This window comes from Scyliorhinus torazame, chromosome 7, assembly GCF_047496885.1.
Source record: "Scyliorhinus torazame isolate Kashiwa2021f chromosome 7, sScyTor2.1, whole genome shotgun sequence".
Lineage (NCBI taxonomy): Eukaryota > Metazoa > Chordata > Chondrichthyes > Carcharhiniformes > Scyliorhinidae > Scyliorhinus > Scyliorhinus torazame.
The window spans coordinates 205634185-205647656 of NC_092713.1; the positions used below are offsets into that span (position 1 = coordinate 205634185).

General features: G+C 50.0%; 1 protein-coding gene across 2 annotated transcripts in view; it reads right to left on the bottom strand.

Annotated features, from left to right (window-relative positions):
- The window catches only part of LOC140426801 (uncharacterized), a 140369-nt gene that overhangs the window by 8766 nt on the left and 118131 nt on the right, over nt 1–13472 (bottom strand). For both annotated transcript variants that reach the window (XM_072511989.1, XM_072511990.1), the window contains exon 14: nt 2761–3682. In XM_072511989.1, coding sequence (XP_072368090.1) covers nt 2761–3682 — 922 coding nt within the window. The remainder of the gene's footprint in view (nt 1–2760; nt 3683–13472) is intronic.

The following is a 13472-nucleotide window of genomic DNA, read 5'->3' on the forward strand; positions in this document are numbered from 1 at the left end:
AACCCTGCAGTACCCCACTAGTCACTGCCTGCCACTCTGAAAAGGGCCCATTTATTCCCACTCTCTGCTTCCGGTCTTCCCACCAGCTCTCTATCCACAACCACAGCTCTGGAAGACTAATCACTGCTCTATTTACTTCATCGTCACCATAAAATACACAATTTACAACTTGCATTTATATAGTATTTAAGATAGTTAAATATCTCAAGGCATTCCACAGGAAACCTACAAAACTAAATATGACCCCCAAAAATACAAGGGGATATTAGATCAGGTGGCCAAAAGTTTGGTCAAAGAGGTAGGTTTTAAAGAACCTCGAAGAAGATGAGAGATTGAGAGATACAGGGAGGAGATTCCAGAGCTTATGGCCATGACAGTGAAGGCTTGGCAACCAATGGTCGGACAGTAAAAATTGGGGATGCACAGAAGGCCTGAATTGGAGGAGCCTAGGTATCTTGGGAGGAGTGTAGGGTTGGACAAGATTGCAAAAATAGGGAGCACTGAGGCCTGGGACGATTTTGAAAAAAATACACTGGCTGAAATTTTCCGGCCAATCCCACCAGTGGGATCTTCTGGTACCATCGGTGGCGACTCCCTGCTGCAGGTTCCCCAGCAGCAGAGGCTGCGAACAAAGGTAAAACCTGTTGACAGCAGCGGGACCGGAAGATTGCTTAACCACGAGCATACGGTGATGTGTGAACAGGACTTGCTGAGAGTTAGGTTTATGGGTAGCAGAGCTTTGGATGAACTCAAGCTGAGGATGGATGGAAGGTAAAAGGCTGACCAGGGGAGCAATAGAATAGTCAGGTTTAGATGTGACAAAGATATGGATGAGGATTGCAGCAATGGATGAGCTGAGGCAGGTAATGTTACAGGGTGGAAACAGGCGGTATTAGGGATTGTGCTGCTATGTGATCAGAAGGTTATCTCAAGGTAAAGTACCTTACCATGGTTGCTAACAATCTGGTTCAACCTTAGAAAGCTGCCAGGGTAAGAGATGGGAATGGATTTCACAGAAGGACATATTGCCAATGCGGCTATAAAAAACCTGCCCATTGCCAGCAGGCTAAACATGAGAGTGGGATTTCCCCACCCCTCATTGGGAGGAAGTCCTGCCCTCAAAAGCTGCTGGTCAATCAGTCAGCCAGAACTTAGTAGTGGGCGTTGCTGGGACTGCAAGCAGACCCATGTAGAACTTTGATGGATCCAAGAGCAAGGTAAGGTCCTTGCTCTGAAGGCGGGGAGGGATTGGGCAGCCAAAAGAATGGGATGGGTTGGTTGGTTTTGGATGGCAGGCTGGGAGGAGAAAAAGGGCTGGATAACGTGCTGTGGGAGGGAAAAGAGTGCAGGGAATGCACCTGGTGCACATAGGGCACTTCCTGAAGGATGTTCATATCCCTCCTTTCCTGTCTTTTAACCAGTTGTGTTAAAAATAATGGCCTGCCTACTCATGCCTGCCTGTCCATGCATTTCGCATGAGCAAAATAAAATTCTGGTCAGTTGGCTTGTTAACAAGTTTGATTACCAATTAATTATTTATTTTAAAATGGTGAGTGAGTTCGCAATTTTGGACACTCCCACCTACTGTATTATGGAGAGAGCTTGGGGGAGGTGGTGGCAGGATACCCCATAGAACCCATGTTCTCCCTACAGAAAACATGCCCTGTTGGGGGTAGGGCATGGAGATGGTGGTACAGGAACACAGATTAAGGAATCCCCTTTTCTCCTACAGCCCTCGCCATTATGCTGCTCCATGAATCAATTCCTGTGCCACCCCAATGTAGTTGCTGTTTTCCTTACTGTTCTTTCCAAGTGTAGCCCATTTGTTCCCTCTGCTATACACATAGTATATATATATATATATATATATACACACACACACACACACACACACACACACACACGTTACATATAAAGCACCGCCACTTTACTAATAAATTTCCTTTCGTGATTGTTCCCCAGCTTACAGCAGATCTACACCTGAATCCAATGTACATTCTCTTTGCTGATTCCTACAAATCTATGATTTTCATTAATATCTAAACTGCACATAATTCTAGTCTTTAACTAAAGATCAACTTCCCTGTTGCAATAATTACATATTTATTGCAGCTACAAAGAAGATGAATTTGCACTAAACTTGACTAAACTTCCATTTGATTTTTCTAAAAAAGTACAATATTTCCACTAAATTGCCAATGCCAGACTAATTTCCATTTAGATTTTATAAAAGTCAGAATATGTTCCCCTGAAGTGAAAACAAATTTGTGTTCTTGAACAAGTTTTACACAACTTGATTGAACCATGATCTTGTATATATATTTGCTTTTCCAAATAACAACTTAAATTTATTTAAGGGGAGGCAACGGCATAGAGGTATTGTCACTCAACTAGTAATCCAGAGATCCAGAGTGATGCTCTGGGGACCCGGGTTCAAACCCGCCATGGCGGGTGGTGAAATTTGAATTCAATACAAAAATCTGGAATTAAAAGTCTAAAGATCACCACAAAACCATTGTCGATTTGTCGTAAAGACCCATCTGGTTCACTATGTCCTTCAGGGAAAGAAATCTGTTGTCCTTACATGGTCTGGCCTGCATGTAACTCCAGATCCATAGTAATGTGGTTGACTCTTAAATGTCCTCAGGAATGGGCAATAAATGCTGGCCTCGCCAGTGGCACCCACATCCAATGAACAAATTTTAAAAATTATTTCTGTCATCACTCCCCACACATCAGCCAATAAAGAGAGAAACTCACCACGGCCTCTGAATGCATGCGGGTTGCAGTAATATGGTTGCAGCTTCCTGTGTTGACTTTGGAAAACCTTTTTCTTGTAAATATTGACAGGCGGCATTTTCTTCATTGCTGGTGCGGGGGTCACATGCTTCAAAACTTCACCCTTCTTTAATATCTCTTCTGCAGCTTCTGCACCCAGTAGGGCGGATGTTGTCATATTTGGATAGTCTTGGGGTTTTACAGGTGTTTTGAATTTGAATAATTGCAACAGATTTTGAGCACGAAGATTGGTCAGCCAGCAGTGTGTCTGTCCAGCGCACAAAATGGCTTGGTGGCATGAAATTGCTGTTGACTGCAGCCTCTCTTTCAATTGTTCTGTAGTAAAGGAATCTAATTCTCCAGACAACTCATCCAATTCATACTTCTGTATGGCAACTAGAAGTGGACCTACAATTTCTCCCACTTTTGACTGTGCCTTACACAACACCTTTTCTGGTTCACCCAACTTTTTTTCTAGATGCTGACGTGAATGTATAGTTTTCTTACCAATCAGCAGTTGAACAAATGCATTATCAATATTTGGTGTGTCCAACTCGTACTTGTCAGGAGTCCCAGTCAGACCTCGTAATTGCCGTTCATGAGCTTCTAGCAGTGGAACTTTGAAAGCATATGGTAACAATCTGAAGCACTCAAGTTCTTTGTCTTCATGGGTTTGAGGAACCCATGATTTATTTTTAAGTGGCATTTTGCCCTTAAATGGCACTTTAGTCCACCTCAGCAGCTGTTGTGAATATTTAGCCCTTAGTTCAGCTAAATTTGGGGTAGATGATGGTGCAAATATGTCTTCTTCGGGTGCAGAAGTATTTTGCTGAACACCAAATTGTCTGTACAAAGGTGCTGCAAATGGAGGCATACCACCAGCAGTTGGATCCCAGTCAGGAAACTGTAATGACAAATCAATAAAAACATTACCAACCATTCGCTGCTAAGCATTGTCTTTTCATTAACATGTGGTGCATATATATACCTAATGAGTGACAACTTCAGTACTATGCTATTGTTCATTTAAGAGTACCCGCCCCTCCTGTTGACTTTCAGTCTGATAAAAGCATTCTGCAGAGTTGTAGAAAATAAAGCTCCATTTTGGTCTGCTTGTGCTTTTCTTAGTTTGCTTAATTTTCCAAACAGGATCTTAACTCAAGTTACAATTCTGCTTTTCCCACTGGCTGCTATTGGCAATAAAATGTCAAATCCTCGTAGGACTTTGTAAATAATCCATCAAAGCTGAAACTGCCGGACAAGTTTCATTTTTTTTTTTTGATTAAAAAAAACAACTTTCCCCTACCATTTAAGTAATAGAAATGTCAGCAATTGATACAAACACTTTAGCCAATATTTCTTATTTAAATTTAAGAGCACTGAATTCTTCCCTTCCCACCCCCAAATTAAGGGGCAGTTTAGCGTGGCAAAACCACCTACCCTCACATCTTTGGGTTGTGAGGGTGAGACCCACGCAAACATGAGGAGAATGTACAAACTCTACACGGACAGTAACCCAGGGCCAGGATCGAAACTTGGATCTCGGTGCCAAGAAGCAGAAATGCTAACCACTGCACCACCGTGCTGCGTCCATAGCCACAATTTTAATAGGCAAGTGTTTTGGGACAGGGGGAGAGATCAGGAAGGGAGCCGTTGTAAGGAAATTCCAATGTTTGCTTGTGCTATACAGAACAACACTCTCACCCACAAGGAAACCACAACAATTGGCCCACCTGGTTCTCTTCTGGACTTGTTTTTGCTTTGTGCCAGGCTTCTCCAGAAAGTTGACTGCGAATGTCGAACGCACGACTATGCTTTTAAAAATCACATCAAGGCCATATTTATAAAATAGGACCCTGATGTTTGCATATTTATGAGACTGTAGCCTACCTCCAGCGAGGGAATTAAAATTACTCAAACCACACAAGTGCAGTGTGAACAAAGTGAGTAGCACACTCCCTGTTCTCATGAGGCTTGGAAGGTTAAAATCTGGCCTGTTAATTTTCTTCAACCAAGCATTATTCTCACATCTACATCCTGCTGCCTGGGGTTCACATCTGTCTAGAAAATCTTTTTCTTCTCATAAAGGCAAAGTACATTGTTTGCCTAGCCAAACCAGGTGACTTAGTTATTCTGATCAGATCATTCTCTTTTTTGAAAAATATGTTTATTAAGAATTTTTAACAGAATTTTCAACCATATAAACAAACCCCCCCCCCCCCCCCCGTAACAAAAAAGAAGAAAAAACTCGCATAGCAAGACATAAACATGGCAAATCAATATGATACAGAACTTTGTACATTGGATTCCTCCCGTACATATCAGTTTTCCGGATCGTTTATGTTTTTCTTGCTCAGATGCCCCCCCGAAGAACCCCCCTTCCCTATCCCCCCCCCCCCAGAAAGAGATGCCCCTCACCTCCTCTCCACCCCCTGGGTTGCTGCTGCTGTCGACCGAACTCCATCTAACGCTCCGCGAGATAGTCTAGGAACGGTTGCCACCGCCTGGAGAACACCTGCACAGACCCTCTCAGGGCAAACTTTATCCTTTCCAACCTGAGAAACCCAGCCATATCATTTATCCAGGCTTCCACACTGGGGGGCTTCGCATCTTTCCACACTAACAAGATCCTTCGCCGGCCTACCAGGGACGCAAAGGCCAGAATGCCGGCCTCTTTCGCCTCCTGCACTCCCGGCTCGTCCGCTATTCCAAATAGTGCTAGCCCCCAGCTTGGCTTGACCTGGACTTTCACCACCTTAGATACTGTTCTCGCAACTCCCCTCCAGAATCCATCCAGTGCCGGGCATGACCAAAATATATGGACACGGGCTTCCTGAGCACCTCCCACATCTGTCCTCCACCCCAAAGAACCTACTCAGCCTCGCCCCCGTCATATGCGCTCTGTGAACAACCTTAAATTGTATCAGGCTAAGCCTGGCACACGAGGAAGAGGAATTAACCCTACTTAGGGCATCAGCCCATAGACCCTCCTCAATCTCCTCCCCCAGCTCCTCTTCCCATTTACCCTTCAGCTCCTCTACCAAAGCCTCCCCCTCTTCTTTCATCTCCTGGTATATCGCCGACACCTTGCCCTCTCCGACCCATATGCCCAAAATCACCCTGTCTTGAATCCCGTGCCGGGAGCAACGGGAATTCCCTCACCTGCCGCCTCACAAACGCCCTCACTTGCATGTACCTGAAGGCATTTCCCGGGGGTAGTCCAAATTTCTCCTCCAGCCCCCCTAAGCTCGCAAACGTCCCATCGATGAACAGGTCCCCCATTCTTCTAATCCCTGCCCGATACCAGCTCTGAAACCCCCCGCCCATCCTTCCTGGGACAAACCGATGGTTACCCCTGATCGGGGACCACACCGAGGCTCCCATCGCACCCCTGTGTCGTCTCCACTGGCCCCAGATCTTTAGCGTTGCCGCCACCACCGGACTCGTGGTGTACCTTGTCGGCGAGAGCGGCAGCGGTGCCGTCACCAGCGCCCCCAGGCTCGTTCCTTTGCAGGACGCCATCTCCAACCTCTTCCATGCCGCCCCCTCTCCATCACCCACTTACGGACCATCGCCACGTTGGCTGCCCAGTAGTAGCCACCCAGATTCGGCAACGCCAGCCCTCCTCTATCTCTACTACGCTCCAGGAATCCCCTCCTTACCCTCGGGGTCTTGCTCGGCCACACAAATCTCATAATGCTCGTGCTTACCCTCTTAAAAAAGGCCTTGGTAATCACAATTGGGAGGCATTGGAATACAAAAAGAAATCTCGGGAGGACCACCATTTTAATCGACTGTGCCCTGCCCGCTAGCGTGAGTGGCAACATGTCCCACCTTTTAAAGTCCTCCTCCATCTGTTCCACCAGCCGCGTCAAATTAAGTTTGTGCAGTGCCCCTCAGCTCCTAGCTACCTGGATCCCCAAGTATCGAAAGCTCCTTTCCGCCCTCCTCAACGGTAGGTCGTCTATACCTCTTCCCTGATCCCCCGGATGCACCACAAAGAGCTCACTCTTTCCCACATTGAGCTTATAACCCGAGAAGTCCCCAAACTCCCTTAGGATCTGCATGACCTCAACCATCCCCTCCACTGGATCTGCCACATACAGCAACAGGTCGTCTGCGTACAGCGACACTCGATGCTCCTCTCCCCCTCGGACCACCCCCCTCCATTTCCCCGACTCCCTTAACGCCATGGCCAAAGGTTCAATTGCTAATGCAAACAGCAGGGGGCACCCCTGCCTCGTCCCTCGATACAGCCGGAAATACTCCGGCCTCCGCTGGTTCGTGACCACACTCGCCACCGGGGCTCTATACAGGAGCTTAACCCAACTACTAAACCCTCCCCCGAACCCAAACCTCCTCAACACTTCCCAGAGATACTCCCACTCTACTCGGTCAAAGGCCTTCTCCACGTCCATTGCTGCCACTATCTCCGCCTCTCCCTCCACCGATGGCATCATAATCACATTCAGTAGCCTCCGCACATTGGTATTTAGCTGCTTGCCCTTTACAAATCCCGTCTGGTCCTCGTGAATCATCCCCGGGACACAGTCCTCAATCCTCGTAGCTAACACTTTTGCCAGCAACTTAGCATCTACGTTGAGGAGCGAGATCGGCCTATATGACCCGCATTGCAGTGGGTCCTTATCCCGCTTCAGGATCAAAGAGATCGTCGCCTCCGACATTGTCGGGGGCAGGGTGCCCCCCATCCCTTACCAGCAACGGGACTAACAGGTCTACATACTTTCTATAGAACTCCACCGGAAACCCATCCGGTCCCGGGGCCTTCCCTGCCTGCATGCTCCCCAGTCCATTAACCAGCTCCTCCACCCCAATTGGTGCCCCCAAACCAGCCACCTCCTGCTCCTCCACCCTCGGGAACCTCAATTGGTCCTAGAATCGTCGCATCCCCTCTTTTCCCCTTGGGGTCTGGGACCTATACAGCTCCTCGTAGAAGGCCTTGAATGCCTCATTCACTTTCACCGCACTCTGCACCGCAGTTCCCCTTCCATCCTTGACTCCACCTATTTCCCTCTCTGCCATCCTCTTACGGAGCTGATGTGCCAGCATCCGGCTCGCCTTCTCCCCATATTCAGACATCGCCCACTGTGCCTTCCTCCACTGTGCCTCTGCCTTCCCTGTGGTCAACAGGTCGAACTCCGTCTGGAGACTTTGCCTCTCCCCAAGTAGTCCCTCATCAGGGGCCTCTGCATATCTCCTGTCCACTCTTAAAATCTCCCCCACTAACCTCTCCCTTTCCCTACCCTCTCTCTTCTCCCTATGAGCCCTGATGGAGATTAACTCTCCCCGAACCACCGCCTTCAGCACCTCCCATACTACTCCCACCTGCACCTCCCTGTTGTCGTTGGCCTCCGATACCTTTCGATGCACCCCCGCACCCTCCCGCTCACTTCCTCGTCCGCCAACAGTCCCACATCCAACCGCCACAGCGGGCGCTGGTCCCTCTCCTCCCCCAGCTCTAATTCCACCCAGTGCGGAGCGTGGTCCGAAATGGCTATGGCCGAATATTCCGTCCCCTCCACTTTCGAGATCAATGCCCTGCCCAGAACAAAAAGATCTATCCGGGAGTAGGCCTTGTGTACATGGGAGAAAAAAGAAAATTCTCTGGCCAAAGGCCTGGCAAATCTCCACGGATCTACTCCCCCCATCTGGTCCATAAACCCCCTGAGCACCTTGGCTGCAGCCGGCCTCTTTCCGGTCCTGGATCTGGAGCGATCCAGTGCTGGGTCCAACACCGTGTTGAAGTCCCCTCCCATTATCAAACTTCCTACCTCCAAGTCCGGAATACACCCCAACATACGTTTCATGAACCCAGCGTCGTCCCAATTCGGGGCGTATACATTTACCAATACCACCCCCGTCCCCTGCAACCTACCGCTCACCATCACGTATCGGCCTCCGTTGTCCACCACTATGTTCTTGGCCTCAAACGACACCCGCTTCCCCACCAGTATTGCCACCCCTCTATTCTTCACATCAAGCCCCGAATGGAACACCTGTCCCACCCATCCCTTTCTTAAGCTGACCTGATCTGCCACCTTCAGATGTGTCTCCTGAAGCATGACCACGTCTGCCTTCAGTCCCTTTAAGTGCATGAACACTCGGGCCCTCTTAACCGGCCCATTTAGGCCTCTCACATTCCACGTGATCAGCCGGATTGGGGGGCCGACTAGCCATCTCCTATTTTAGGCCAGTCCCGTGCCCACGTCTCCCGCACCCTCCAGTCCCCCAGATGGGGAACCCCCACCCCGACCACCTCTTCCATTTTCAGTTCCCCCTCGGCCATTGCAGCAGCAACCCTATTGTCCCCCCCCCCCCGCTAGATCCAAATCTAGCTCTTTTGCTCCCCCCATAATACTTCCGTAAGTCAGTTGACTCCTGCTGACCCTGGCTTCCCCCGCCTTCCCGTTGACCCCCCCCCCCCCCACCGTGTGGAAATCCCTCCTCCTCCTTGCGCTCCTCCATCCCCCCTTCCTAGCGCGGGAGAAAGCCCGTGCTTTCCTAAGCCAGCCCCGCCCCCCGTGGCGCAGCTCCTGTTGCGGCCTTATCCTGATTCTCCCATCCCAGAGTCTCACCTCCCTCCAGCACCAACGCCCACATTCCTCACTGTCCCCCTTCAAAAACTCTTCCCCCATCCCCATCCATCGTCCCACCCGTAAAATATTCTTTACCCATATTTACAACCCTGTATACAGTCAACATCTCCCCCACTACCACAGCCCCTCAGTTCGAGTCCAATTTTTCCATTTGGATAAAGGTCCAAGCCTCTTCTGGCATTTCGAAATAGTGGTGTCGGTCATGGTACGTGACCCACAGTCGCGCTGGCTGCAGCATTACGAATCTCACCCTTTTTTTATGCAGCACCGCCTTGGCCCGATTGAAGCCAGCTCTCCTCTTTGCCACCTCTGCGCTCCAGTCCTGGTAGACTCAGATCACCGCATTCTCCCATCTATTGCTCCACTCCTTCTTGGCCCATCTCAGGACACTCTCTCTGTCCACGAAACGGTGGAACCTCGCCACTATCGCCCTTGGCGGCTCACCAGCCTTGGGTCTCCTCACCAGGACCCGGTGAGCCCCTTCTAGCTCCAGGGGGCTCGGAGAGGCCTCCGCACCCATCAGCGAATGGAGCATCGTGCTCACATACGCCCCAGCATCAGCCCCCTCCACTCATTCGGGGAGACCCAGAATCCGGAGATTCTTCCTCCGCGACCTGTTCTCCAGGACTTCGAATCTCTCGGCCCACCGCTTGTGCAGCGCCTCGTGCACCTCCATCTTCACCGCCAGGCCCAAGATCTCATCCTCGTTCTCATTAGTTTTTTCCTTCACCTCTCGGAGCTCTATCGCCTGGGCCTTCTGGGTCGCCTTCAGCCCCTCGATTGCCAACAGCATTGGCGCCAGCACCTCCTTTTTAAGCTCCTCCACGCAGCACCTGAGAAACTCCTGCTGGTCTGGCCCCCATGCTGCTCGATCTCCGCCCTCCGCCATCTTGTTTTCTCCCCCTCGTTTCTGCCGCTGCTCCAAAGCTTCTTTTTTTCTCCCTCCACTTCTAGTCCCCTCCATACACGACGGAAGGGGGACCTAACTTCACCTTCCCACACGGGATTAGATCAAAAAAGTTCCGTTGGGGCTCCTCCGGAGAGCCCAAAAGTCCGTTCTAGCGGGAGCTGCCGAAATGTGCGGCTTAGCTCCGCATCGCCGCAACCAGAAGTCCATCAGATCATTCTCAATGCTTCCCATCATTCTTACTCTGCTTGACTAAATCCAAGGATTACAGTCATTTTTACATTGCCAAATCAAACTACTGTACAAATGATAACTTAAAACATTAGGCGGCAGCACAGTGGTCGCACTGCTGCCTCACAGCTCCAGGGACCCGGGTTCAATTCCGGCCTCGGGTGATTGTCTGTCGCAGTCTGCATGTTCTCCCCGTGTCTGCGTGGGTTTCCTCCGGGTGCTGCGGTTTCCTCCCACAGTCCAAAGATGTGCGCGTTACGTGGATTGCCCATGCTACATTGTCCCTTAGTGTCAAAAAGGTTAGGTGGGATTACGGGGATAGGCGGTGGGGGCGTGGCCTTAAGTATGGTGCTCTTTCCAGGGGCCGATGCAGACACGATGGGCTGAAAGGCTTCCTTCGGCACTGTAAATACTATGATTCTATGGTTAGCTCCCTTCTCTCTCCACAGATACTGTCAGACCTGCTGAGATTGTCCAATATTTTCTGTTTTTGTCACTATATAAATGATCTAGATATGAATGTAGGGGGGTTGATCAGTAAGTTTAATGATGATACGAAAATTGGTGCGGTGGTAAATAGTGAGGAGGGTAGCCTTCGATTTCAGGAGGCTATAGATGGGCTAGTCAGAAGGGTTGCCCAGTGGCAAATTGAATTCAATCAGGATAAGTGTGAGGTGATGCACTTAGGCAGGACAAACAAGGCAATGGAATACATGATAAACTGCAGGACCCTGGGAGGCACTGAGGATCAGAGGGACCTTGGTGTGCAAGTACACCTGTCCCTTAATGAAATGAAATGAAAATCGCTTATTGTCACAAGTAGGCTTCAATGAAGTTACTGTGAAAAGCCCCTCGTCGCCACATTCCGGCGCTTGTTCGGGGAGGCTGTTACGGGAATTGAACCGTGCTGCTGGCCTACCTTGGTCTGCTTTTAGCAGAGCAGGTGGATACAGTGGCTAAGAAGGCATATGGTATACTTGCCTGTATTAACTGAGGCATAGAGTTTAAGAGCAAGGAGGTTATGCTGGAATTGTATAAAATGTTGTTTAGGCCACAGCTAGAGTATTGTGTGCAGTTCTGGAATCCACATTATAGGAGGGATGGGATAGCACTGAAAAGGGTGCAGAGGAGATTTACCAGTTATGTTAGCTGGACTGGAGAGTTTTAGTTATGAAGATAGATTGGGTAGAGTTGGATTGTTTTCCTTGGAGCAGAGGAGACTGATCGGGGACATGACTGAGATGAATAAAATTATCAGGGGCATAGATAGACAGGAATAAACTTTTCTCCTTGGTGGAGGGATCCATAAGACCATAAGACATAGGAGCAGAATTAGGCCACTTGGCCCATCGAGTCTGCTCCACCATTCAATCATGGCTGATAGTTTCTCATCCCCATTCTCCTGCCTTCGCCCCATAACCCCCTCATCCCCTTATTAATCAAGAACCTATCTATCTCTGTCTTGAAGACATTCAGTGATTTGGCCTCCACTTCTGTGACAAAGAGTTCCACAGATTCACCACCCTCTGTCTAAAGAAATTCCTCCTCATTTCTGTTTTAAAGGATCGTCCCTTTAATTTGAGATGGACACTTCTGGTTGCAGCGATGCGGAGCTAAGCCGCGCGTATCGGCAGCTCCCGCGAAAACGGACTTTCGGGCTCTCCAGAGGAGCCCCAACGGAGCTTTTTTTAGATTAATCCCGTGTGGGAAGGAGCAGTGAGGTCCCCCCCTACAATATTTGGCAGGGAGCAGCGGTGGAGCAACGAGGAAAGAGGCCATGGAACAGAGATCAAAACGAGGAGAAGGCAAGATGGCGGAGGGCGAGCAGCGTGGGGGCCACACCAGCAGGAGTTCCTCATGACATGTGTGGAGGTGCTGAAAAAGGAGGTGCTGGCGCCGATGCTGTTGGCGATCGAGGGGCTGAAGGAGACCCAGAAGATCCAGGCGGTGGAGCTTCATGAGGTGAACGATGAAGTGAATACCAACGAGGACGAGATCCTGGGCCTGGCGGTAAAAATGGAGGCGCACGAGGCGGTGCACAGGAGGTGGGCCGAGAGAATTGAGGTCCTTGAGAACAGGTCGAGGAGGAAGAACCTCCGGATTCTGGGTCTTCCTGAAGGAATGGAGGGAGCTGATGCCAGGGAGTACGTGAGTACGATGCTCCATTCGCTGATGGGTGCAGAGGCCTCTCCGACCCCCCTGGAGCTGGAAGGGGCTCACCGGGTCCTGGCGAGGAGACCCAAGGCAGATGAGCCGCCAAGGGCGATAGTGGCAAGGTTCCATCACTTCGTGGACAAAGAAAGTGTGCTGAGATGGGCCAAGAAGGTGCGGAGCAGCAGATGGGAGAATGCAGTGATCCGAGTATACCAGGATTGGAGCGCGGAGGTGGCAAAGAGGAGAGCTGGCTTCAACCGGGCCAAGGCGGTGCTGCATAGAAAAAGAGTCAGGTTCGGCATGCTGCAGCCTGCGCGACTGTGGGTCACTTATCAGGACAGACACCATTATTTTGAAATGCCAGAAGAGGCTTGGACCTTTATACAGACGGAAAAACTGGACTCGAACTGAGGGGATGTGGTTGTATATGGGATGTAAATATGGGTAAAGAATATTTTGTGGGTGGGATGATGGATGGGGATGTGGGCAGAGTTCTGGTTAAAATTCCTAAAATTTCCTTTTTTCTTTTCTGTAGACAAAATGATGATGGTGGGGAATGTGGGCGTCTGTCCTGGAGGGAGGTGAGTCTCGGGGATGAGGGAGCTGGGATGATGGCCGCAACAGGAGCTGCGCCACAGGGGGGGGGCCGGTTCAGGAAAGCGCGGGCTTTTTTCCCATGCCAAAGGGGGGGGGGGGAATGGAGGAAGGTAAGGAGGAGGAGAGACTCCCACACGGGGAGATCAACGGGAAGGCGGGGGAAGACGGGGTCAGCAGAAGACAGCTGA